The 27,892-nt window shown below is 44.6% G+C and overlaps 2 protein-coding genes across 2 annotated transcripts; both read right to left on the bottom strand.

Moving 5' to 3' along the window:
* Positions 1 to 166: 166 nt before the first annotated feature.
* KCNJ4 (potassium inwardly rectifying channel subfamily J member 4) lies at positions 167 to 27,892 on the bottom strand. Its single transcript, XM_083573952.1, has 3 exons — positions 27,326 to 27,892; positions 3,915 to 4,108; positions 167 to 2,344 (listed from the first exon to the last, which is right to left on the bottom strand). The coding sequence occupies exons 2-3, from the start codon at positions 3,950 to 3,952 to the stop codon at positions 1,003 to 1,005; spliced, it is 1,380 nt and encodes a 459-aa protein (XP_083430078.1). The 5' UTR covers positions 3,953 to 4,108; positions 27,326 to 27,892; the 3' UTR covers positions 167 to 1,002.
* On the bottom strand, positions 10,510 to 12,002 carry LOC310744307 (endosome-associated-trafficking regulator 1-like). Its single transcript, XM_083575419.1, has one exon. It carries the CDS (start codon positions 11,793 to 11,795, stop codon positions 10,665 to 10,667), a length of 1,131 nt encoding a protein of 376 aa, XP_083431545.1. The 5' UTR covers positions 11,796 to 12,002; the 3' UTR covers positions 10,510 to 10,664.

Below are 27,892 nucleotides of genomic sequence, written 5' to 3'. Positions count from 1 at the left end.
GAACAGCCACGGAGTGGATGGCTGTCCAGACAGAAATGGTTTAACCAGGCAACCTAGCCCAGAATGGCGGTAACTTACGCACGAGCAACCCCTAAAGCCATTACACTAATCATTGCATAATGCACTGAACCTGGGTTCTCCCTTCTCTTTGTCGTCAGGCTTCCCCTGAAACATTATATTTTATTAAAAAATAAATAGTTACAAAGTCAGTTTTTTTCAGGTGAGAACACGGAATGAGTTGGATGGTGAAGGTGGGTTGAGCATATAGATCCCATTGCTTAGAAGAGACCAGTTACTGGTCATTAGATGCAGGTCCAGTTGGGAATCTTTCCTCTTGCAAATTTCTCTCACTTGCCTCTATTGGAAGGGACCGAAATCTCAAAAGGATCAGAGACAAGTTCATTAACTTACTTAGGAAATCATGGATACCAAGAACCAGGATGAGAAGAGCTGAATCGTTAATGCATGAGAGCAGAGGAAGCTAAAGCTATTCTCTCCTGAGGCAACATTTTAAGTATGCAACAAATAATATACATGCAGATTATATCCCCCCACATCCTATCTTCCCCTGTCCCACGAAACACCAGATTCTCCAGTTTATCCCAGCATGGTTGACATTGCAGCTTTTTTTGTCCCACAGCAATCATGTCAAACATTTTAGTGATCACTGGTCCCAAAGCTGGCAGCTTAACAAACTATCTCCCATATTATCCTACGCCATAGTAGCTCTTGCTGTCTTTTCATAGTTTCGAGCCACACAGAAAAGCTGAACTGTGGAAATGAAGTGGGGAAATGATCTCAGTTCTGTTCTGAATTCAGAATGTCTAAAAACACAGTTTTTCCTAACCCTCATAGCAAGATGCCTGAGCGTCTTTACGTTCTCAGGTTTTTAAGAGTCAGTAGAAGAAGCAGTACTGAAGGGCTTTTCCAACCAAGCACTGGTACTAAAGGGAGAAGGAAATGGTGGAGAATAAGGATGGGATGGAAAGTTCAGTGTGGAGATTAGATGGCAGATTCCCTGCGGTATGAGAGGGTATCCAGAGGGATGGAGACCTGCAACCGATCAAGGTCCATGTGGCTCCCAAACTCCATCATAGGTATGACTCCTGCATCTTCCGTGGCGCTTCCTCCTAAATCTACTCCTACAGCCAAGTCATCCTCCTCCTCGTCTTCATCCTGGCTGACAAGAGCCAGCTCATTCTCATAGCAGAAGGCACTGGGGGGCGGTGGAGGTGAAGGCAAGATGGTGATCTTGCTCTCCTGCAGTTCCCGAGCAGAGCAGCAAGGGGTTCCAGCCACCTCGTAGGTCTTGTGGAAGCGTGAATAGTCCACCTTGTAATGTTTCTTCTCCTCAAAGACAACAGGCTCAAAGCGGTGTCCCCAAAGGATCTCGCTGGCCAGGTAGGAGCTGCGAGCCTGGGTGGTCATGGCTGTAGCTTCCACCATGCCCTCAAGGATGACGACAATCTCAAAGTCCTCCCTCTCCAACTGTTCCTTGCCCATCCCATAGAGTGGGCTTTCCTCATCGATCTCGTGAACAATAATAATGGGAGACACTAAGAAGATGCGGTCAAGGCCTATGTCATAGCCCACGTTCAGGTCTCGCTGGTCCACCGGAAGGTACTCGCCTTCTGCCGTCATGTAGGGCTTGATAAGCTGGGCCCGAACGTGAGCTTCCACAATATGGCTCCTCCTCAAGTTTCCCACCCGCCACATGAGGCAGAGCTTGCCGTCCCGTAGAGAGATGACAGCATGATGGCTAAAAAGAAGAGTTTGGGCCCTTTTCTTGGGGCGTGCCATCTTAGCCATGATAGTGCCTATCATGAAAGAGTCAATAACACAGCCCACAATGGATTGTACCACTACCACCATGATGGCTAGGGGGCATTCCTCAGTCACGTATCGGAAGCCATAACCGATGGTTGTCTGTGTTTCTACCGAAAAGAGGAAAGCTCCCAAGAACCCAGTGACGTGCTTGATGCAGAATTTTGTTGCTGCGGGAGAGCCGCTTCCTGCACTCGGGGCATCCAAGTCACCGTGAAAGAAAGCAATGATCCAGAAGAGAAGGCCAAAAAACAGCCAGGAGACCAAGAAGGCTGCCGAGAAGATCATGAGCATGTATCGCCAGCGAGTGTCCACACATGTTGTGAAAATGTCAGCCATGTAGCGCTGGGATTTGTTGCTCAGGTTGGCAAAATAGACATTGCACTGGCCGTTCTTCTTGACAAAACGGTTGCGGCGTTTCCGTCGCGGGGCGTGGCCTTTTCCATTCCGACTGTGCCCATTAATGCTGCCGAGGGAAGAAACTTTATGTCCATCCTCTTCAGTGGAGACAATACTGTACCTTTTGAGGGGAGAAAGATCACAGTTAAAAGTGGGAGAAAGGAAACTTTGAGGAAGCATGTGTGGGGTATATGGCCCTCTAGAAGTTGTTGGTTTATAATACCCATCACTCCTGACTATTGGCCCATGATGGCTGGGACTGATGGGAGACGAAGTCCACAGGTTCCTCAGCCCTGCCTTAAAAGGTCTCCACTAACACTCATGCAGAAAGGTCCATTGCCTCATTTGACTCACTGCAGGATCATTGTTTTACTGGACTTCTGGTGTATGTGTCTGTGGGCACATTGCACCAGATGTCCTGAGTGACCAAGTTGAAGTGTGTGTGTGCGCGCGCGCACACACACGAGCAAGCGATTCAGAAGGGTGAATCATTCTGACTTCAAAATACCTGCAATTAAAATGATGTTCTGTTCTTTGCAGTTTTAAAATGTTATATTTTTGTATATGTACATATTGGGAATGAGCGGGGGAAATCAATTAAAACCATTTTCAAAGTAGAGGGTGTAATGACTTAACCCCATATGAGACTCAGGGTTCCAGGCTCCCAAACTCCAGGCGTCACAGAGTACATTCAATACAGGGATTCAGAAGGTCCTCTGGATCTCATTGAGCAGATCAGAACTCAAGTCACTGCACAAAGCAGTGCTGTGAAGAATATGTATCACAACAGTGCAGCATTCAGCTAGTACTACCCAAAGCACAGAGATTTATCTGAGTGGCACTCGCATGCATACATCTTCCAACATGGACATTCATTATACATACAACTAGAGTGACCTCCTAGACTAGACAGGGCAGACAAGGGGCTACGTGAATATGGTTTCATAACTACATGTTAGCTCTGGATTGCATAAGGCCGGAAGCTTCTATTTTCTGTTCGGTTCTCGTTTGTTGATCTAATTGTGCATCTGTGACAATGTTTATACACTTCCACAGTTTAGACAATTCTGTTGCTACAGCAACAAGCGTGTCTCCCAGCATCCTGGATCTAAAACCAAAGGTGTAATTTAGAGATCAAGAGACAAAGGGTTGGCAGATACCCTGAAAGAAACTCCCTCTCTCCAAGATATGCGACCTGCCTTTGTCTCCTTATCCCTCAAAATATGTCACCCTCTCTATTTCCATTTTGCCGTAACGGGAGGAGAGTTACTCCTGCTGCTGTTGGCTGGCAAGCCTAGTTCAAAATGATCATCTGCAAGTGATTACTGCTAATCCATATTAACTAGTGAGATTGCCAGGACCCCTACCCTTAACCTAAACTGCAGCAAGAGCTCTAAACCCCCACGACAGGACTTTCTTTGGGATACTTCTTGCCGTGCTTCCTGAACTGATGTCAACATTGCTGCTGGGAACAATATTAAGAGGCATCTTGGATGGTGGATCAAAGTCTAAAATGCAAGATGCTCTTGTATACAAATCAGGTTGTAGCAATGTACATGCCTTGTGTTGTTTGTGCCTTGGGTGTATCAAAGGGAGGGATTTTTATACACAACTGTTGGGTTATATGTGTGGCCAACAGGAAATTCAGATGGACACAGAACAATAAAGACTGGACAGAACAAGCCCCTCACCTGTTTACCCGGATGCTGCCCATGACTCGCTTTATCATGAGGTACTCCTCGTTGTAGAGGTGAGAGGTTTCTGATGTTGTGTGAGGGAGTGGGTGTCACACACAAGTGTACACACAACACAAGGCGGTGGTACCTCAGGGCTGGTGGGTAGCAGTGGTGGCAGCCATATCTGGCAGTCGCTGTGGGGTGAATACCTGTTTTAGAGACAAAAGTGTGGAAGAAATATCACAACACCTAAAAAGATTAGTCATAGCCTAGACCAGAGTAGGTAACCTCTAGCACGTGGACCAGTCTTAGCCTGTGTGGCCATTTTGTCCATATCCTAGTCAAAGAAAACATGGGCTTTTTTGTTGTCTGTATTCTATCCCATCTTCCTGCATTACAGAACTCAAGCAGGTGTATATGGCGTTCCCAGGCTGTCTCCTATCAAGGCACAAGTCAGGAGTAGACTGCTTAGCTTCAGCAAGGTTGCTGCATCTTCAGACTGTACCTTAGAACTATGGTAAACAGATTTTCACAAGTGAGGCTTAAAACCACAGCTGGCTCTGGAGGGCAGGAAGGTTGAGCATTTGCCAGGGTTCCCAAACTAGCAATGGACTCACTGTCCTAACAGTGCTATCCTTACTACTTTTCAGAGAGTATTCAAGAAGATCAGAGGCAGCCTAATCAATGCCTTGCCGTGGCGAAGGGGCTTGAATAACTCAGAGAAGCTATTACCTATGTCGTGCAGGGCCACCCAAGATGGACAGGTCATAGTGCAGAGTTTTGACCAAACGTGATCCACCTGGATCCACCACTCCAGTATCCCTGCCAAGAAAACTCCAAGGACAAAGACAACAGGCATATAAAAGTTATGACGCTGGAAAATGAACCCCTCAGGTCGGAAGGCATCCAACATGCTACTGAGGAGGAAATCAGCCCTGAGTGCTCACTGGAAGGACAGATTGTGAAGCTGAGGCTCCAATACTTTGGCCACCTCATGAGAAGAGAAGACTCCCTGGAAAAGACCCTGATGTTGGGAAAGATGGAGGGCACAAGGAGAAGGGGACGACAGAGGACGAGATGGTTGGACAGTGTTCTTGAAGCTACCAGCATGAGTTTGACCAAATTGCAGGAGGCAGTGGAAGACAGGAGTGCCTAGCGTGCTCTGGTCCATGGGGTCACGAAGAGTCGGACACGACTAAACAACAATAAGGGAATCCTCAGTTCGCTTGCCCCACATCTTTCAGGTTAGCCCCACCCCACGAAGGGCACTGTGTCCAAGGGCCTCAGAACCCTACAACCAGAGTTGCTTAAAATTATTGCCTGCTTCAGCTGCTTTGAAATGCAATTATACTATTTCCTAAATGTTTGGTGATGAGGTGCCATCCAAATAACTGAGTCTTGAAGGGACCCTCGCTTCAGTTCCTTTGCAATGCAAATGCAAAGCTTATGCTGGATGAAAACTTATTCGCATTACAAATGCCTCCCTTCCCCTTTCTCTTTCACATGAAAAAGAATGCTCAGACTTTTCAAACAGGAAGGGGGAAGGCTCAAAGGCGATTTAAGCTCATTGTATGATGTGTTCTATGGCTTCCAAGAATTGGGCTCAGAGTGATGCCAAGGCTTCCACCATAAATTCTGAAAGCGGAGTGCAACTTGTGTGAGAGGGATCTGGAAACGTAAGGCTGGAATCCATAAGGCTTTAAATGATACAGTAGATACATTGAGAACATATTGCTCTGCTTTCCTTTGGACTACAGTAGCGAGGCAGAGAATGGGGTCTTGTCATCTGGGCAGTCCAGGACCTCCAGGCTTGTGTCCTAGAAGGTCACTTTGGTGCTGCTTACGCAGCAATTTTGCTTCACCCTTGGAGGCACACTCCACTGTATCTCAAGACAGATGCTAACAATTGCTGAATCAGAGCAAACAGCAACCCACAGAAAACCTGAATTGCATACCCTCCAACCTTTCTCCGATGAAAATAGGGACGTCCCATTCCATAATGATAATTTTACTATTTATGCCCCACACTTTTTACTGGGTTGCCCCAGCCTCTCTGGGCAGCTTTCAACATATATAAAAACACAAGAAAACATTGTAAACACTAAAAAATATATATCCATATACAGGATGACCTTCAGACAGCTCAGGGGTAGGATAACTCCATACTCTTCAGCATTTCTCCAATGAAAATAGGGGCATCCTAAGGAAAAGGGGGGCGCGGGTGGTGCTGTGGGTTAAACTACAGAGCCTAGGACTTGCCGATCAGAAGGTCGGCGGTTCAAATCCCGGTGATGGGATGAGCTCCCATTGCTCGGTCCCTGCTCCTGTCAACCTAGCAATTCGAAAGCACATCAAAGTGCAAGTAGATAAATAGGTACCTCTCCAGCGGGAAGGTAAACGGTGTTTCTGTGCACTGCTCTCATTCGCCAGAAGCGGCTTAGTCATGCTGGCCACATGACCGGAAGCTGTACGCCGGCTCCCACGGCCAATAAAGTGAGATGAGCACCGCAACCCCAGAGTTGGCCACGACTGGACCTAATGGTCAGGGGTTCCTTTACCTTTACCTAAGGAAAAGTGGGACATTTTGGGATCAAAGCAAAAACTGGGACAGCTTCTCTAAATCAGGAACATCCCTGGAAAATAGGGACACTTGGAGGGTCTGGAATTGCCATTTGTTGTGCTTTAAAGAGCAGGTTTTTGCAAGGAGATATCTGGGCGAAAGAGTGCTCAGACCCAGAACTTTACAACATGGACATGTGCCTGGAAAGTGTAAAACGTAAGTGTGGACAAGCCCTGAGTTAAGATGAGATTTGTCAGTGCTGTAAGGCAGCTTCTTAAAAATGAAAAAGGAGTGTATTTTCTGCACCACACACACTAAAGCAGAGAGGGAAGTTATCTTCTTCTCATTTGGCAACTGCCCCTTTCTGGAAGTTCAGGCTGCATCACCAACATTCCTGGAGATGAGCAAGAAATTGCCTCATTTCAGGTTGGGTTTTTTCCCTTTCTGAAGGAACGCTTCCTGAATTTCTAGTCTGATGCCAAAGAGCAAAACCAATAAAACAGAAGACATTTCCATGAAGGTGCAACCTACCAGTATATTCCACCCTGTTCCAATTTTTCATGAGTGATAATAACTTTTTTCAAGGGAGACCACTCCAGCTCTCAGCACACATTTATCTGGCCGGAAGCAATTGCATTGATTTCCTATACAGTTGTGTTTCCCAGCCCTCATGATTCTGGAAATAAACTTTAAAAGGTCAATGTAATGTCTACTAAGAGCTTTCAGAGTAAAGGCTGTCTGGGAGGAGCGTCAGCTAGGAGAATTGACTAGGAGGGCGGGATGGAGAGGGGCACAACTCTGGGAGATTTTTCCAGAACAGGGCGTCATCTGCTGGAGTTTCAGAGTAATTGAGAGGCACACCTTGCTCTGGCAGCTGAAAGCAGGTGATAAGAAGGCTTTCATGTTTCCCTATGGTTCTAGGGAAGTCAGAGAAGCAGAAAAACAAAGTAGAAGCTAGATATTTACCCCCTTTTCTTTGATGGGGTTTCTACTTCACATCAAGCATTTTTAAAGGTAGTGTATAATTGTCTGCTTTTCTTCTAAAAGCTAAAGGTTGCATTTCAGCTGGCTGAAGATTCTTTGTGAAAGTTCCTGGTTGAGTTTATTCAGTATAAATGTATTCTATGACTGACAGCTGATCCTACTAAATTGGGTATTATGTGATGTACTGCAACTCTTTGGGGCTGTGTGTGTGTGTGTGTGTGTGTGTCTATGTCTAGTGCTTTTTTTCTTTAAAAATGTTTAGGGATACTCTCATTTTGACTCAAGAAAAATAGTTCAAATCGGGGGGAAATAAATACAGTAAATGGACAAAAGTACAAAGATTCACAAAATGTTTAGGGGTATGTGTACCCCCCCCAAAAAAAGCACTGTCTATGTCTATATGAATCAGCACAGTTGTCTGCATTTGAGGGAACTTTTCTTGAACTTCCAAATAAATTTATTTAAAGTTGTTTTTATGGTTTTTTAACTAATACTTTTTATTATCTTATTCCCTTTGTAAAGTACTTTGAGGGTTTTCTTTTTTAACAATCAAGTGGCATATAAATTTTATGAAATAAATAAAATAAATAAATTTTGGGCTCTTTTTTGGAAACATGTTTGTTGTGCCTGAGAAAGGAGGACAGCTTCACAGTGTCATTTTTCCATCTTCCTGCACAATACCGCCTACCCATTGATATCCCTTGCTTGAGGTCTATTCTTCAAGGGAAGGGACCATAGCTTTGTGGCAGAGTATCTGCTTTGAATGCAGAAGGTTGCAGGTTCAATCCCTGGCATCTCCAGGTGACCTGCTGCCTTCATGTTGCTCTCTGCTTACGCTAGATTTCCTTCCTAGCAATTGAGAATGCTGTCGCAATTTAGGTTGCCTGTTATAAATTAAATGAAAATGTATTTCCTGGATTGCACTAAAGCATACAAGTAGCTTACAGTCTTTTACCAGATGCCCCTCTCTTTACGAATAAAGCCAGGGACCAAGACACAAACCACAGTGAACAAGAGCTCTCCCTTCAGATTGAAACTTTTTTTCTGGCTAAGGGCTAATAAGGCCCTTAACAACTATGGACCTGGCAAAATTTCAACTGGAAAAGCTTTTTCTGTTGCTTTTCATGCTGCAGCTTAAGGTACAGGAGCACTGCCAGAAAAAAGGTGGCAGTTCTGTTTCTCCACCCTCACTCTCCCTGCTGTGCAGATTGGGTCCTACAAGCCGAGGACTGCTGAGGAGAAGTTCTGTCCCTCTGAATTCAAATTGAGCTCAGTCTGCTTGTTTTCCTGACTCACTGATACAACTCCTCCCAGTGGGAGAGGGACAGTAAACTTCATTTCCTCATAGGAATAACAGGATGGGTGAGAGGTTGGGGACTAATGTAATCAAAAGTGGAAAGTTAGGGCAGGGTGGCCTTCTAGATGTTGCTGAGGTCCAACACCCATAATTCGCATGGTCCTTGTTGGCTGAGACTGATGAGCGATGTGGGCCAATCACATCTCATCCCTCTGCTAGTGCATGCTGCATAGATGCCCCAAAAACAGGCAACTGAGCTCAAGCTGGGTTTTGGGTTTTTTTGCAAATGGCGCTCGGGCTTCCATTGCCTTGCAGGGTGAATGTAGATCCAGCATTGCCCAGAATGCTCGTTCACATGACGTGTGGCTCTCCTCTTTTTCTAAGCAACAGAGATCATTTAGAAAACACCTGATCCCTTAAAATTCAACACAGGCAGCTGCAAAAGACAGAGCTGCTGCATCTGACCTTTCAAGAAATGGGTTGTACCTCAGCAGCAGAGTATATATGCTTTGTATGCAAAAATGCACAGCTTTAGACTCTGGCATCTCCAGGCAGCAATGGGAACGACCCCCATCTGAAACCCAGTACTGAGCTAGATGAACTGATGGTGTGGCTTGATATGAAGAAGCTTCCTCTGTTCCTTTGCTACCTTTAATGTTGTACAGGGACTTTCAGCAGGTGTAGCTTTCAGGATAAGTCTTGCTAACAGCACATGACAAGCACAGTACCAATGAGGTGTTGTTGTTTTAAGACCACAATGGTGTCACCTGAAAACATGCTTCTGGTTGTATACTCTGAGCCTCAAAATAGCCAATAACCAAATTTATTGGTAAAATAGCCAAAAACCAAGTTGTCCCATGTCTAGCAGGGCAGGTAAGAACAGGTGCAAAAGAGGACAGGGGCCCTGCACCTGTTAATAGCTATGTAGCAGAGGGACTCCCCAGCAGTGACACCTGCTGAAACCCCACCCCCTCTTTTCTGCAACTGTTAAGGAAGTGCAGGAGCCTCCACTTTTGCATCTGTCCACCCTACCTAAATGTGAAGCCTCGCATGTGAAAGCAGTCTCAGCCACATGGCTTTGAGCAAAATCACTGACCAGCCACTATTGTTGCTTTTGCGTTTCTTGTGTGCAAATCAGCATTTGCACCATTCTGTCTGTAATGCAAATGCAGATTCATAGAATCGTAGAATCTACATTGTAGAGCTGGAAGGACCAATTGTAGAGCTGGAAAGACCCACGAGGATCATCTAGTTTAGCCCCCTGCAATGCAGGAATACTTTGCCCAATGTGTGGCTTGAACCCACGACCCTGAGATTAAGAGTCTCATGCTCTACCAGCTGAGCTATCCCACAACTTGCATTAGGCGGCATGTTTATCTGCTTTACAAAGGCTCTTTTCCCATTGCCCTACACCAGCAGGGCTTAGACGTTTACATAAATAACATGACAGTGGCTCCCATCTCATCTGAAAACATCCTTAAGATTGAGGATGTTCTCAGAGCTGTGTACAAATAGCAGTCCTGGCTGGTGAGGTGGGGAGGATCTGAATTCTCCTCCCCACCAGGCCACTGTTCCAATCTGAATCATCTCCCCCATTCCGTGTGGCTGCTACAAGCACACAAGCGTCAATCAGGTGTTCCACATTAGCTTGGCTCAAAGCCTGAGTCTTAAAAAAAACTAAACTAAGGTCTGCAGGTGTCCATGGGACCTGAACACTGTTACCTCTTACAAGTTAAGCTTTGAAACAGAGTATTCAAGTCATGAGTATATGAAATTAATTTTCCATTATGTAATAAAAGTACTTCTGGGGGAAAGAGAGAGGTCGCTTATTTGCAGCCATGGAATGCCTCAACGTTACGAGAGCAAATTCTTTAAGCTTCAAAAGGTACCACAGGAGCACTGCACTTGCAGGCAAGAGAGCTCCCTAAGTTTCTTTTATCACTTCCTCTTCAACTTCAGACATCCTGCCTACAGATTTAAGGAGGTCAGCAACAAGCGTCAACGTCTCAGCTCCAAAGACGAGCTGGTGGATGGTAGCGTGTGCATGGTTGGTGACCCTGAGGAGGTTCTGCAAGGCAATTTCAACATGCTGTTTCACTGCTCCCATGTTGCTAGTTTGGCCTGATCGCAGGTTTTCGTTCTCCACTTTGTAACAGGTCAGCTCAGCCTGGAGGAAGCACATCTCCTGCTTCATCTTCTCAACATCACTCTCTGCCTTCAGGGCTCTTTGAGTCATGCACTGGAGATTTTGTTCTGCCTGTTGCACCAGAGCTTCCAGATCCTGAGCGTCTTTCTCCTCTTTATTCACCGTGGCTTGCAATGTCCTCTCCAGGTTCCTTACCATTTGGGTCTGACTTTCTGAGAAGTTTTGGATCCTTCTGATCTTCCTCCTCAGCATGGAATTTTCCTCCCTAAGCTCTTGGTAGCTCAGCTGCGGAGACACATATTCCATATTTTCTATGGGTTCTTCATGGGCAACATAGCTTTCATCCGTCTTGGTATGAGAAGGGCACCCAATACATGTCTCGTTGTCACTGAACCCCCACGAAGAGAAAGCCTCCATCCCCGAAAGACTAGTTGTGTTGTAATTGTATGGATCACACTGAGCCATGCTGGCAATCCTCGACAGATGCACTTTGTCATAGGCAGATGGCGGGTATCTTTCTCTCCAGTCGTCATCGTCATCTGATAAATGATCAGAAACTGTTGCCTCCTTGTATAATGGCTCTTGAAATTCCAAGTTCAAGCCCAGTGGTTCTGGAGACAAAGACACTACTTCAAGCCCAAGGTTCTGCCTTGCCATTTTCTTTCTGTAATTTCTATTTTTTACTTCATGCTGTCTTCCAGGACCACGGTTCTTGTTTTTACCCATCCCTTTCAAAGAAAATGTGGGTGGGTCATTTGAATTTTTCATCTGATTATCTCCAGAGCTGATGTGACCCTTGATGTGGTCTGGAGGAGGTGGTATGTGGTGGTGGTAACAGGGCTGGATTTCCTCTTCTTCTTCTTTCAGGCCTCGGGAATGTGAGCAGCCCGCCAGAAGTGGCCGTGGCATGTTTTGGAGGGAGGCCCTATTGGCTTCTATAGAAGTTTCATTCTTCCCAATTAGCACCAGCCCAGGTCCCACTTCCTCTCCAGAGGATTAACCAGCCCTGTCGGCTGTAGTGCCAGTGCTGCTGGCCTCAGCACAATTTAATGGTCTACTGAAGCATCTGAGTCTTTACCTTGTATGTGTGCATCTCTTTAATAGTGGAGGAAGCAGAAGTTGCCTTGATCTATGATGTCACTAGATGACAGTACTTCATTTTGTGACTTCACAGGCTTGGGAGAGACACATAGCTAGAACAGCTTTTACAACTTTTTTTCAGCCAGTGACGTTGAGCTATATACTACTGATGCCAGGACTTGACCCTGTCTGGAATCTTTCTAGGTTATCCTGCCATGACCCAGTTTTAATGCCAGTAACTAGATAGTAAGATGATCAAACCAACTACGGATGGACAATCCTAACTAGGACCAAGGAGGACTGGGGCAGTGGAGCTGTTGCTGCATTGAAAGCCCTAAAGACTCTTGCTAGTCTTTGTTTTTTTGCTGTGCTAGCTCCAGGGCTGGCACAGCTGAGGAACCCAAAGTTCTGGTCCCTTGTGGGAACTGCAGACCTTTGGATTCTGTAGGTCCTCCAGTGCTCTACCTCAACTCTGTTGGTAGTGGCCTCCTGCCAACCTGAGCATAGCAGACGCCTCAGCTGCAGCAGCAGCACCCCAGCAGCACCCCAGCACCCCAGCACCTCTCCTTTGGCAGAGAGGTTTGAGAGCAATGATTTCTGTTTAAATCCAAGTCTGTGGCTATGAAAGAAACAATATCCTTTGGGGGGGTATTAATGCTGTGAACCCTTCCATCGAAGGCTCAGGTTGTATATATGCGTAAATAAGCCATATATCATAAAGATGCCACAGCCTCCGCTGTGCCTCATTCCAAAAGGAAACGTGAACCCTGGGTAAGAGCCTAGAACCCCTGGAATCTTGCACCACTTGGATATTGGCCTGGCATGCAATAGTATGTGAATAACGCTAATCACATATGTTTTTTGTTTTTAATGATGCTGGTGTTTTAAAATGACGCTGGTTAGCATTTAAGCAGCAACAGGAGGGACAAAGGGCTGCAGGGGAGAAGCTTTGTCTGCTAACTTTGTCCGTAGTGTTCCATATGCTAATACAGAATCTACTCCACAATGCACAACATAAACTGTTATTATTCATGCTTATATCCACCCTTCCTCCACTGAGTTCGGAACTCAGGGTAGAATACATGGATTCTGGCTTACTTCTGTGCAGTGCTTTTTTTCTGGGGAGATGCAGGGGTACTCGTACCCCTAAACATTTTGTGAATCTTTGTACCTTTGTCCATTTACTGTATTTATTTTCCCCGATTTGAACTATAAAATGGTGATTTTCTTGAGTCAAAATGAGAGTACCCCTAAACATTTTTTTAACAGAAAAAAAGCAGTACTTCTGTGTCTCCTCACACAACAACTGTGTAAAATAGATTAAGGTGTGTGTGTGTGTGTGTGAGAGAGAGAGAGAGAGAGAGAGAGAAAGAAAGAAAGAAAGAAAGAAAGAAAGAAAGAAAGAAAGCTGACTTTGTAAGGAATTGCACTTTGGAAACTTCTCACTGTAACTGTGCTTTGAGAGTACAACTGAGTTCACTGTCCTGAATTGGCTTCATATATCATTTTATTAGAATCATTGAGTTGGAAGGTACCTTGGAGGTCCTCTGTGTAGGATCTGGAATGCAAGACACACAGCCCTGCCCTGGCTCTAGCCTCCGCTCAACAACCTCCAGCAAAGGGGAGCCCACCATTTACTGAGGCAGTTTTCAAGCACTTTTCAGGGGGAAAGCCCCACACAGAATGTGATTGAGAAGTTCCAACCTGGATTAACCTGATAACATGAAAGACTGTGACCAGTTCAGATAATCTGTGGGCAGGATTTCATTCATCTGTTTTATTGTTCAGGGGGAGATGGCGAGTTACGAAACCAACCGACAGAAAATGCCAAGCACGCAAGTTAAAACCAGGCCAGTCTCACTTTGCTCTGCCAACATGTGGCATATGAAGGGTATGAAGAGGGGAATGCAATCAAATGTGCTTTAAAAAAATAATAATTATAAATAGACCGAGGAGTATATGCCAGCAGTCCCCATCTGTCCTCCCAATGATTGCTAACTGATAGATTTCTTTAGGCAACCTCATCCCCTGAGGCTTAAATAGCAATTTTATGTCTCTCATTGGGTGCATTTTGGGGTAGGAAGAGAGGTGTGGTGGGTTCTCCCCCCTCCCCATAGCCCAAGGAGCAATACAAAAAAACAACAACCAAAAAATGACCGAAAAACCCCACCCCCAAAACAAAACAAACCGTTGGAAGTGAAACCATCTTCAGAGCGTGACTCAGAGCTATTCATAGCTCCACAAAGCCAGCTGCAGCATCAGAGACAGAAGGGATTCTGCCTGTATTATTATTTCAATTACCATCTGAATTAAAAGTTTGAGCCGTGATCAACCCACATGGTGGAGGGAAGGAAATGCAGCAAAGCAAGGGATGAACACCAAGACCTGCTGGATGACACAGCCAGCGTGAGACATAGGAAAAGGTTACAATCCCCCGGCCACCTCCAGCTTCTTTCTGTTCCCAGAAGAGCATCAGTTCTTGTCTAAGTCCTTCACTCAGATGGCTAACTATTTGTTGTTGTTTTTCTGGAGGGCCACTTTGGCAAGCAAGTGAGTTGGGTGAGCACCTCAACCCCTATCCCTAAGATGCAAGTTCTGTTCCCACAGAAGCTATGTTCTCCACACACCGCTTTCGCTTTTGGGAACTAGGGGGCCAGAAAGCATCCCTCAGATTGCCAGATCTGGGTTAGGGGCCTCAAAGTTCTTACATTTTGGTCTCTCATGTGTTGATATAGGCAAAAAGTGGGAAAGTTATCATACCATCAAGAATCCTGTGGAAGATAAGCTGGGATATAATGATCCTGAACAAAATAGCAAGACATGAGCAGTTACGGGGTGGAGGGGTTCGTTCAGTGAGGATTTTTAGGGTGGGGGAGGTTACCATTTTTGTTGTATTGGAACGACTACAAAACAAATGAAGCGGTAATTATGGAGGTATTAACTATGACTAATGACTTAACCGATTTAACTTCTATATGTGTTTGCGTATTAGGCAACTGGAAAAGCCAAATAAGAAGACAAAGGAAATGTATCACATAAACCCCTTTTTAAAATCTTTGCTCCCGTGTTAAGTGAATGACATTCTCTATAATGGGAACATGGCTCCCCATCATGAGATATGAACACAACTGCTGTCTTCTGAATGGGAAGGAAGTTTAATGGAGTTCAGGATTGTGGGACTTGTAGGCCTTTTCTTTCACAATAAATGTGCAGTTAATTGTCTGCTGGGGAGGGATGTCCTTAAGAACTGGACTTGGTGGGTCAGCGGAGAATGACAGCTTTTCTCAGGCCCAGCGACCACCAGCCATTTTACCAGATCTGAGGGGGAAAACATAAGAGGAGCCCTGCTGGACCAGACCAGAGGCTTGCCTTGTCCGACTTCCTGTTTCCCACACAATGAGTGGTCAGATATCTCTGGGAAGGCCCCATGGAGGACATGAGGCCATAGTCCTTTTCCTGCTGCTGTTTCCCAGCAGCTGGTATTCAGCGGCATATCGCCTATCACCTTGAAGGTGGCAAACAACCATGATGATGATGACTAGTAGCCATTGGCAGAAAGCTGAGCTGCAATTGCTAGGCGACTGTGGGGATGCTCTTCAGAACCAGCTCAAATGGGGAGGAAGATGGCAGTGAATAAAAAAGGGAAGGAGACTGTGCTGCTGTCTATGAGGAAAGGGGAGATTGGAAGGTCACGGCCTATGGATGGCAAGCAAGGAACACGGAGTAATACTCCTCTCCAAGGCTAGTGAAAACCCAAAGCTGGTTTTGTGTGTGTCATAAATATCACAGACCCATTGTGATTATTATTATTAATTATTATTATTATTATTATTATTATTATTATTATTATTCTCTGATGAGTTTAAGGTTTATGAAATACAATCCACTGAGAGACAGACTGAGAAGAGCTATTGAAATTCACCTGCATTAAAAGCAGGGCTGGTCCTATCATTAGGTAATGCAGCCACCTCAGACAGCAGATTTTGGGAGTCACGAAAGGTCAGCAAGTTGTAAGTTGTTATTGTCATGTTTTTACTGCCAGGGTGGGAGGAGAAGTGCATGTGGGATTCTCAGCCTCAGGATATGTTCACATCAGTGGCTTGAAACAGTGGCGTAGCGTGGGGGGTGCAGGGGGGGCCGGCCGCACCGGGCGCATCATCTGGGGTTAGGGCAAATCCACGGGTTAGGGGGCGCAAATCCACAGGTTAGGGGGCGCAGATTCACGGGTTAGGGGGCGCAAATTACTTGCCTTGCCCCGGGTGCTGACAACCCACGCTACGCCACTGGCTTGAAATGCAATGAGGTCATTTCCACACATGCTCACACACTGTGTTTCAAAGTTGCGTTTGCAGGGAGCTGTTCACATCGGAGAAGGACAGGGATGTCTTCACCCAATGCGTTTGACCTTTTTCAGTTTCCTTGTCCCTGCACCCCCCTGAAACTCCTATATGTTAAGTTTTTCATCTGCAGTTGCACATCCATCTGTGTGTTTGTGACAGCATGTTCAAATTACTGCTTACTCCACATACAGTTTTCTAGCTGGATTGAAGCTCATTTGAAGAAAAAACAAATCAAACATCAGTTTGATGTGGATTGTTGCTAACGTCATGTGAATGTGACTTCAAAAATTAGCCGTGGGAATGCACTGGTTGCGGAGTAAAGCAGGAATGTGAACATACCCTTAGATGCTAAAATAACTTGGCTGGGTTCACGCAGAAGTACAGTATGTCTTTCTTGCACCAGCCCTGACTAAAAGTAATAGTCAAGGGGACCAGGCCTGAGGTGGTATATTTTGAAATACCGTGGGGCAACAAATAGTCAATTATTTAGTTTTTCACTGTATTTAGTTTTTCACTTTTTACCACCATGACAGATTTTCTGCCTGAGGCACTAAGACTGGAGTTGTGAGCCCAGTTTTTGAGGGGCGTAAGCCCAACTGAATTGACTCAGACTACAGTTTTGTGATCACATGTCTTTTGCTGTTTCTGGAGCCAGTGTGCAACATACCCATATTTCTTCAGTATGTCACATGTGAAGAGGAGGGGGAAGAGACAGTCTACTATGTAAATGGTAGTGCAAGACAGAGGGATCATCTCGTCACCTCACAATCTTCTTACCAGCGAAACGCTCTATCTTTTGAAGAGGCACTTCACGCAGAGGATTGTTGGTGTGAAATCAACATTATTTATCTGCACTGGTCTTACAAACACCTTCTGCCTGTTTATTCTACACATCAAAAAGGCAGCCACTAGGAGGCTGCAGAGTAGTCGCTCTTTTATAAATATTGCAAAAGTTCTTGATGACTTACGTAAGGATATTTATTGATGACTTAGATCAGCCTGCACCAACCTGATGCCAACTATGGCTGCCCTGGCTGGCACTGACGGGAGTCGTACTCCAAAACATCTGGAGGGTGCCAGGATAGCAGGTAACTTACGTATTGGAAACCACCTCATGACACAGGTGGGACAATTCAGTAATGTGGATAGCAGTAACTTGGATTGATCAGAAAATGATTTGCTGCCAACTAAGCATTCTGGATAATTCTGATGAACTGAAGAGTTTTAAATTCATTGTGCTGAACAAAAATGTGCAATCCACAAAGTCCCGTAACCTACAATGACGCTCTCTTAATATGCAGCTCTTTCTAGAACACAACATAGCAAACACTTCATTAAAAGGCAACAACATTAATATCTGCCTACCTAGGAGTGCTGGATATTTAAGGCAGAGAGGGGAGACTTCGTGTTTGATCCTTGGTGAAAAGAGTGCTGTCACCAGAGTATAGCTACTGGCTCCCACATTAGGAACAGGTAGTGATAAAAGCTGGATTTTGGCACCTGCTGTGTGGAAAGAAACCTAGTGCCTTGCTTTTACTGTGCATGCCCTACCAATAAGTAAGAAAAGTTGAAACTGAAATGAACACTCGTCCCCTTGAGGTGCCTAAGCTCATGGTTTCTTATCACCAGGTTTATCTACATAATCATCTCCACAGTGCTCTCCATCTGCACACATCCCATTCATCAATATTTCCACATCTATGCCCCACAGGGCACACACAAAAATACCTTTCTGTGACAATTATAGTGCCTGTACTGTCACAGTGTAAGAGCAATAAGTGTGATGTCTGCAAGGTGAGAATGCCTGCAATGTAATAAATCATCACGGGAGCAGTAAAGGGTAATCCTCAATGGTGAGTTAGCTACTAATGGAGGGAGTGAGGGCATTTAAAAAGTTTAAGAGGGTCATCTTGGGGAAAGGGGGATATGATGTTCATAAAGGTAAAGGGACCCCTAACCATTAGGTCCAGTCGTGGCCGACTCTGGGGTTGCGACGCTCATCTCGCTTTATTGGCCGAGGGAGCCGGCGTACAGCTTCCGGGTCATGTGGCCAGCATGATTAAGCTGCTTCTGGCGAACCAGAGCAGTGCACGGAAACGCCGTTTACCTTCCCGCCGGAGCGGTACCTATTTATCTACTTGCACTTTGACATGCTTTCGAACTGCTAGGTTGACAGGAGCAGGGACCGAGCAACGGGAGCTCACCCTGTTGCAGGGATTTGAACTGCCGACCTTCTGATCGGCAAGCCCTAGGCTCTGTGGTTTAACTCACAGCGCCACCCGCGTCGTATATGATGTTCGTATATAGCATTAAAAGTCCCTGCTAGGTTTAGCAATCGGGGCAACTCTTCATGACATGTTGATGTGTCCACATGCTTCAGGCACCAAAGAAGTGAAAAAGAGATACAGAATAGGGTGTGGGGGGGTGTGGGTGTGGGTGTGGGTGTGGGTGTGTGTGGAACTACACACCTTTACAGCTAATGATGAGAGCACAGACACACACCCAAGTAGTGCCTGAAGGGTGGGTTGCTTGAGCACCGAGTGCAAGACTAGGGGAGCTTTATGCAACATTCTATGCAAATGTGAATAGGGGAGTTTGCAGCCTTCAAACAATATCTTAACAAATCACAAAATGGTTGGTTTTGTTTAAATAACAGTGGCATGTGGCCAAAGAGGAGAAGACACTCTGTAACTTATCCGTGGCGAAATCTATGCTCACAAAATGCTGGTAAAATTCTGCAACAATAAATGCATTATCAGAGGAAAGTATCAGAGTTTCCTAGCTATAATATATCTAATACTGCTTTGACTGCTCAGAAAATGCGATGTGCCATAACAACCTGCAAAAGTGCACAGGGCTTCTTTTTTAAAAAAGAAGAAGAAATCTTCTTGACTTCTGCGTTACCCGATAAGACCGATTTAACCACTTGTACATGCAGCTGATTATAGGACATGCGGACAGACTGTGTCAGTCTTTTTAAATACAGCAGTCAGACTAATTTAAATCACATTTCCTAGCTGAAAATTCAGATGGTAGGTTTAACAGTGGTGTGGCCGCCTTTATGGAGATTCTTGCCCTCAGTTTGATTATGATGGTACTATGTGACGTGCCAGATAATTCGCCTCATTCCTCAAAATAAGGTCAGCATCAGAGGTCATGACATAACCAAACTCTAAACAGCTCAATCGTTGCCAGACCTAGTTTATCTACATACTGCTATTGATGGGGAAATATAAACAAAGAAAGCTTCTGCTATTGATCCGTATGCGCGTGCGCATATGTGCACATGGGTGCATGTACTTCTCAAGGGTAGGGATATTGTTGTCCTGCACATGGACAGAGAAGGAGAGGTAAAAATGAGAGTGGAAAAGACAGAGAAAATGTTCTGAAGGGGTAGCAGTGCCTTAAATCTTACAAGGAAAAACAGGAAAGGCAGAAGAAGTCCTATGGCAGACCTGCATTCATTCTTTCTTTGTACCCACAGCGGCTTCTTTTTCATTAGGCTTGGCAAAACACCACAGAACCCATTAACTGGACTGAAAATTTGGGGGCTAAGTACCTTCATGTGGAAAAGATTGATTGGGAGGCATTCAGTAGAAGTCACATACTGTTTTTGTTAATAGCACAGCTGTCTTTATCTTTTACATGTGCCAGAAATAAAACCACAGCTCAGGTGCACAGGGCCAGGTCCTCAGCTGGTATAAAGTCATGCTTGCTTATATCCACTGATGGTCTGGTCCATGCTTTGCTTTCTCTTTTGCAGCAGAAGAAAGCGACGACTTCCATTAATACCGTATGCGTTTTCTTCTGTGGCATCCATTACTGACTACTGTGAGGAACAGGATAGTGATCTAAAATCCTTAAAAGACATTATGGCCTCATCCTCCACTAGCTGTGTACAAATGCTGAACTGAACACCCTTCAACTTTTATTTTTACCCAATATTTGATCTGTGCTGCGTGCCATAAAAATGTGTGGGTACCTATGTGGGTGTTACATGAAACTGTGTCAGCCGGGAAAGGGACAAATATTTTCCCTGGCAGATGCCGGTACTATATACATGGTTGAAAGCAGAAGTGGTGGTAAACCTCCCCACTTTTAAATTGCACTGCTTAAAACAGTGCGGGGAGGGGGGGACTCTGAACACTGAGACTGTCACCTCGTGGGATTTCCTTCTACCTTTTCCTTGATAAGCTGCCCACTTTCTGCATCTCAATTTTCTTTTTAGTGTGTTTGCAGCATTGCACTTTGTTCAATAAGTGCATAATTACTGTGAGAGAATAATAATAACTTGATGAAGGAGGGTAGAAGATAAGTCAATGCCACCCACACGCAGAGGGATAGCCCACATAACCCAGGGAAAGAAACTATATGTTAGAAACAGATGCAGGCGGCCAGATAGCAGTGTGTTATAAGGCTGTACATGCATTGGCAGAAATGGGCAGGTGCATTGCATGTCAGATGGGCAGTTGAACTACGTGGTAGTATCCTGAGCACCTGCCCTGCAATGGCACTATAAAAGATGTGACTGCAGCATCAGTGACTGGAACATAAGGATTCCCACCCACCTCCATTTATTTTTCCAGTTTTGGAAAAGAGTACAGGGTGATATTCAACTAAGAGTTGACCTATTCACTAAGTAGACCTATTGAAATTAATATTCATGAATTTCAGTGGGTCTGCTGTGAGTAAGACTTAGTTGAATACCACCCACAGTGCATCGTTTGTCTAAGGCAGTGTTCCGCAAACTTGGTTCTCCAGCTGTTTTTAGACTACAGTTCCTATGATCCCTGACCACTGGGTCTGCTAGCTAGGGATGATGGGATTTGTAGTCAAAAAAAATAGCTGGCGAACCAAGTTTGGGAAACTCTGGTCTCAGGTTTCCATTCTTCCCACCACATCAAGGAAGCTTCGTGCTTTATCTTGCAGTTCCATGACAGGGTAGAAATTCAACAGGTGCGTATTATTCTGGGCTGCAGATGCAGTGATGGGGAGAACATTCTTGTTGAATTTAATCATGATTAGACATGGCACGAAACCCTGCCTAGCAAATTTTGTATCATTCCTTTATAAAGACATCCAGTCTCAGTTAGAAAGAAAAAAATAAACAAGCAATAGGATGTCCACCTCCAAGGCCAATTTAGTGTTCTGTGTACAGTCGTACCTTGGTTGTCGAACTTAATCCGCTCCATGAGTCCATTCAACTCCTGGAACTGTTTGAAAACCAAGGCACAGCTTCCGATTGGCTGTAGGGGCTTCCTGCACTCAATCGAAACCCGTGGAATCCACATTGGATGTTCGGCTTCCAAAAAAATGTTCAGAAACCAGAACACTCACTTCCGGGTTTGCGGTGTTCAGGAGCCAAAATGTACGAATACCAAGAACCAAGGTACGACTGTACAGTGGTACCTCGGGTTAAGTACTTAATTCGTTCCAGAGGTCTGTTCTTAACCTGAAACTGTTCTTAACCTGAAGCACCACTTTAGCTAATGGGGCCTCCTGCTGCCGCCGCGCCACCGGAGCACGATTTCTGTTCTTATCCTGAAGCAAAGTTCTTAACCTGAAGCACTATTTCTGGGTTAGCGGAGTCTGTAACCTAAAGCATATGTAACCTGAAGCGTATGTAACCCGAGGTACCACTGTATTCATAAACCATGTGAACAAGATGGCAGTCTCATAAACATCATCTCCATAACCCTAAATGGCCATACAAATCACCTGATAAAACAGCCAGGAGCAAATAGCCACTGGTGGCCACTGGTGGAATGGTCTTTGGGCACTTTTGCCTTTGTGAAAGTATTCAGAGTCTGGCACATGCTCTGATGAGCCAATTTATCTTGGTAGACAAATTGCATCTGATTTTTCCATTGTGCTTATCCACCTGCAGTTTAAACCAATTTCAGTTTATTTGTCTGTGACTGTCAGGCACACAGAGGCAACAATACATTCGTGTGATATTAGCATAACCTGTTGGCAAATGCTTTTTGCAGTGCTGTGTGCCAACAAACATATTTTCTTCAACAAATCAGCTAAAGTAGTAGTCTGGGAAACTGTACGTTTATGACTGAGGAACCGATTTCTAAGATGCAAGTGGTCACATACTGCTTTGTTGAACTTAACTAGGCCGTCAGTACACCTATTTAGAACATGCTCAGATAGGTAAATATTAACTGGTTAAAAGCTTGCATGAATTCCTTGCCAGTTTAGTGGACAGAATGAACACAGACCCTACAAAATGGATTCAAAATGCTGCCTGGCTATGAGCTTTTGGGTGAGCTTTGAGCAAGCCTCACAGCCTCAGTGTTCACCTATAAAATGGGAACAAGTATTAATTTTCATAATGAGATTATTACTAAGTACCCAAACCCTGGCCTCATCCTGCCTATATCATCCAACAAGTCATCCTGCAAGTGAAATGAGAGTCAGAAGAGAGACTTGAGATGATGGTATATAAATACTTCTATAATTTATTGTATTTTTTTCCACCTTTCCCTTTGTTGCTTTTACTGCAGTGATGAAGTAAACTGCAAGACAGGGAGATTAAGGCTCACAGTCAATGGTGAACACTTAGTATTCCCCATTGTCATGCTTATGTTATTTGAATATATTATATATTATATATATAATAATATATCTGTTCCTAGGAGATGATCAGAGGAGTCTGGCTCATTAGAACAAATGGAGGTCTTCTAGTAGTTAAAAAGAGAGTTAACTGTTCCAACTGCACTCCCAAAATATCAATTTTTTAAAAAATTGCCAGCCAATTTCTAGTAATGTCCCCACCCCAGTCTCAGAAAAGAAACAACAGATTGCGCACACACCAGTTTTGGCATTAGAAGAGGCAGGAAAAAGAAAGGGGAAGTCTGTGGCCGTAGAAGGGGAATCAAGAGGGAAAGTGATCTCCATTGCTATAGTCTCTCCATCATCTCCCTCTCAACTTCACCCCATCTTCTTCCTTTCACTCACCTCCCTCTTCTTCCATCCCCACCAGAATTACTCTTTAAAATATTTGTTCTCTGCTGTGTAATTATTACCATTGTCAGAAGCTATATACAGTAGGTCTTATGCTTTGATGACTCACCCATTCTGGAGGCACCATTCTCAACAGAGAGGACTTTTCAAATCCTCATTTGGCACCTAGTTTTTACTTGGCTGAACCTCTCTTATATAAACTGTGCAAAGATTAGGTGGTTGCCATCTCATCTGTCAGGCCCCAAATCATATCAAAGGAGCTGCTTAAGGTCCACTGATGGTGTACTCGTTCCCCTGAGATTTAGCAAAGAAAGGGCAAATTTCAATGCTAGGAGAAAGGAAATGGTTCTCAATAGGAATAAATCCATTCCCGGATTTATTCAAGATGAAATTGCAAAAAAAGCAAAGCTGTTAAGAGACTTTTTATTATTGCTTTTTGTAGCAATGCTGAATGGCTACTTTCAAGGGGAAAAAACAGAGTTTGGCCCTTAGACATGCATACTTGGAAACCCATTTAGCTGTTAAAAATTGTCGTTCAGTGCGTACAACCTGCAAGTTGTCCAGAAATGCAAATAATCCTAGGAATCCTCATAAGTGATCTGAAACGGTGGGTGGGTGAGTATAATCCTCACTAAATAACACCCCCAACCTTACAGAAGCAGCTCAACACCGTTCTGTGGCCCTTCAGACGGCAAATCAAATTCTCCCTTTCTAGGTTCAATGAAATGACAGCAGGCCTCTGTGAAGAACTGGATCTACCATGAATATTACAAGGCAGTGTATATGTGTGTGTGCTGATTTAAATAGGGTAGCCATTTATGCATCACCAAAAAGAGTACATGGCAACACAGATTTGCATAACATGTGCACGTACTAATTTGTATCTATAAATGCATTCAGAAAGAATTACTGTAATTTTAATAGAAATTCCGCACATCTCTCCATAGCAGGGAAGACGCAACAGACGACCTGCGTGACAGCCTTCTCATTCTGCTGTCTAGATGCTCACTGCAGATGGGCAACAGCAAAGCCCCTCCCCTTCTTAGCACCCTTTGTCTTAAAAACAGGATTGGACCTTCAAAGTCCTTCAGACAGAGGGCTCCTTGAAATAGATGGCTGTCCTCTGTAGAGTAGGGCACCTGGTCACCCTAGATTTAAAGACAGCAGTGACAGCTGTGTAGCAGAGGGCTAAACCCTTCCTCACATACTCCCCTAAATTCTTTTTAATGCCATTTTAATACGAATAGCACCCTGTCACTGTAAAGTCCACTGGGAGATGTAAAGTTGGAATTAAAGTCCACTGGGAGAAAAATGGACAGTAGCACAATTGTATGAATGTTTATTCAAAAATAAATTCCACTCTGCCCCCAGGTATATGTTCATAGGACTGCATCCTGAAAACTGATTTTCAGTGGTACAGTATGGATGGTGTGAGGTTTGATGCCTGGCTCCAGCCATGCTGGACTTTAAATGGTCCTGCTCGCAGTCCACACTGAATAGGGAATCAGCTAGTTGGGCTCTGCCACTTTCTGGTCAAACTGAGCCCAAGGATTGCTCATGACCATCCCTGGGATAATAAGAAGGCATATCTGGTGGTATCTTGTAGCACATAAAACTGTTGGCCCTAGTTCTGTCACCTGACTGCATTAGACACTACATTTAATGCTCAGTGGAGGCAGCCATCCACTTTCCACGAATTGCTACCCAATTTGTCAGGGCAATGGCATAATCCATTCTGAGTTCCGTGGCCAAAAGTTAACCAATGGGATTTCAAGACACAGTCTCAAAGTATATGTGCATCCATCTATCTTACATCTGACGGAGTGCAAACAATTACAAGAAAAAAAACAGCATGGCGCCAGCCCTTTCTGGAACAAGAATGTCTTCACCAGCTGGTGGAAGGATAAAAAGGAGGGAGCCAGTCTAACTTCTCTAGGGAGGGACTTCCAAAGTCTGGGAGCATCTGCCAAGAAGGCCAAATAATTTAATACAAGCAATTGCACTGTCATCATTACTCTGCTATCAAATGTGTCCAACGTTTGGCCCCATAAAAAGCCCCAAGGTGTAGCTGATTCCTAAATCGACCTTCGTGATCAATAATTCTGTATTAAAAGGGTTCTGTCTACGAAGCACTCTCTCAGTACAGTCCTATACAGGCAAAATCCATTATTTCTAACTAGCACTTCATTGCTAGACTTGCCAGTCGCTGATAGTTCCAGATATATGCCATTACAATCTAGTCCATACATTTCCTTAATGGGAAGGGACATGCATAAAACTTAACCCTGCCACATCTAACATAGGAATTTCAGATATACTGAGATTGTAATTAAATTTATTTATGAAATGAGGTACAGCATGTTGGTCATCTGGTCCCTACAAGCTATGTGGAAGCCGACAAATTTCCCTCTCAAGTCCAGGATAGCCTCTTATTTGTCTGAAGTGCAAGTTAAGAGTGATCAGGTTGTCAGGCACAAGTAAGAGTAGGAGTAGAAACAACAACAACAACTCAGTCTGCAGCAAAATATCAGTAGGGGTTTACACAGAGAATCACCATGCCTCACTGTACTAGCTTTTAGCAAGGTGTGAGACCTCTCTGAGACCTCTCGTTTAGTTTTAAAGCACTGAATCCAAAGAAGGAGAGGATCCTATCACTGATCAAGGCTTCCATCACATGAACACAAAGCAAAATAAATACATGCACAATGGTGTGCATGTGGAGATGGCTTACACACTCTTTTCCCTACATGGAAGTGATATTTATGTAGGAAAATTGTGTATACAAGGGGCCTTTGGCACAGTGGGCCCTAGATGCCATGTCTGGCCTCTCCTGCGCAGGCAGTTCTTCTGTTTGCCCAACAACGAAGATGCTGTCCTTGCTGTTTGCAAAAAGGGAAGCCTGAGAGGTGGCAGCTACTAACAAGGTGTGATTTCTCAGGGGCATAAGCCCAGCACCGCGGAAGTGAGCAATAAGACCTGCAGCATAACTTGGTGGAACATTAGTTGTGCCCTTCTGCTCACTAAGTTGGAGGCTCTCCAATGGCAGAGAAATTGCCGTGGAGTCGGGAGCAGCGGTGGCATCTACTTGAACTCCCTGCCTTGAACAAAGGACTCAAGAGCTTGCCTTTCCTTGGCATGTTAAAAGTGGTGAAATAAGCAGACAGATACCCCATGTCTTCTCTAACACATGCATTCTCCAATCGCCTGCAAACAGTTAGTTTGAGCTCCTTTACATAACTGCTGTCGTTTGAGGCTACTTTCTGTAGCTGAGATCTGAGATTCAGTTCTACCGCTAAGATCAGCTTAATAGTCAATCAGTGGGTGACCTTGATAGGACACAACGAGGAGATGAGTGGTATCAATATAAACTGTGTCTGTCTGGCTATGCAGTGACGGCATGCGGGGAGACAGAGAGGCGGGGGAGATGCTCCTGGCAGTTATAGTCCCAGGAAAAAACTTTGGCATGCGTTTTCTGAGAAAATTGGGGTTTCTCCTCCACCCCTGCAGAATCCTGTGAATCCCCTCAAAGACCTCACTCCAAATCCATCTGATTTGAGACCTCTCAGAAAAGACCAGTTTGAAAAACAGCTTGAAAGCAACAGTGAAGAAGGACTGCCCAAATAGACCACTCACAGGGTAAGAGAGATGGAGAAGTGTTACTCGTGAAGTTAGTTAAGAAAACATGCTCTGAAGCCCAATATACCACACAAGAGTACCCACGAAGTTATGCAAGCAAATGTTCTAGAGCAAAATGAGTAAATGTTATAAATAAAAACAGTTCAGAGTCTCGTGGCATTTTAAAGACTAGCAGATTTGTTGTAACATGAGCTTTCATAGATTACAACCCACAGGTAAGCCTTCGCTGGGATGAAAGCAGCCTGCACACAGGATTGCAGCCAAAAGTAAATTGTGTATGTGCCTGCATTGACAAAGATACAGATACAGATATCCCCCAGTTTTATGCAAGCACACTGAGGCATAGAAAATGCATTAGCTCCAACTAGAATTGAATATTGTAATACACAACACCTACTAATGATCTCTTACCCGGTGTATGGTCAGCTTATTCCCATCTGAATTCTGCAAATCCAGTTATCAGGGGAAAGGAAAAAAGAGGGAAATGCCTGCATCCCATCCACTTTGAGTTACATCCCCTGAAACTGTTCCCTCTCTTGGTCCATTTTGTATGGGTATGATTTCCAAGTAGCCCGGTACAGTTTTCTCTGATTTGATCTTTCTCCAACTTTCTTCACTGGTTTGTCAACCTGCTTCTTTGCTCTTCTTTGTTTCTGGACTTTTCTGATTTTAGCATGCTGTTCTGTGCAGTGTTCCCATCCGTAGATCTTCAGCTTAACCACCGGCTCTTGAAACAATACTTCTTTCTAGCTTCGCCTTTGTTTCTTATTTCTCTCGTCTTTTTTACACTCCTGCTGTTCCATTCATTCTTTCCCTCCAGGGTCTCTCTCTCTCTCCTCTATTTCTTCTGTTTGAATCACTTGTTTCTACGTTCTCTGGTCGCTGTGCAGTCTGTAGCTAAGAAGTCAGTAACTCTGCTAGAATCCAACAGCCTTCAACTACTTTAACCCATCCCTGCATGTGATCTCAGAACCATGG

Source organism: Podarcis filfolensis (assembly GCF_964270895.1).
Source record: "Podarcis filfolensis genome assembly, chromosome: 10".
NCBI classification, from domain to species: Eukaryota; Metazoa; Chordata; class Lepidosauria; order Squamata; family Lacertidae; genus Podarcis; species Podarcis filfolensis.
The sequence above is the reverse complement of the archived record's forward strand: the minus strand, read 5'-3'. Positions and strand labels throughout refer to the sequence as shown.

Bases quoted from the DNA above. Each gene is read 5' to 3' on its own strand.
- KCNJ4 (XM_083573952.1), bottom strand. From the start codon at position 3,952: ATGATAAAGCGAGTCATGGGCAGCATCCGGGTAAACAG. The intron at 2,345-3,914 runs GTGAGGGGCTTG...TCCCCTCAAAAG, and splicing joins GGCAGCATCCGGGTAAACAG to GTACAGTATTGTCTCCACTG.
- LOC310744307 (XM_083575419.1), bottom strand. From the start codon at position 11,795: ATGCCACGGCCACTTCTGGCGGGCTGCTCACATTCCCGAGGCCTGAAA.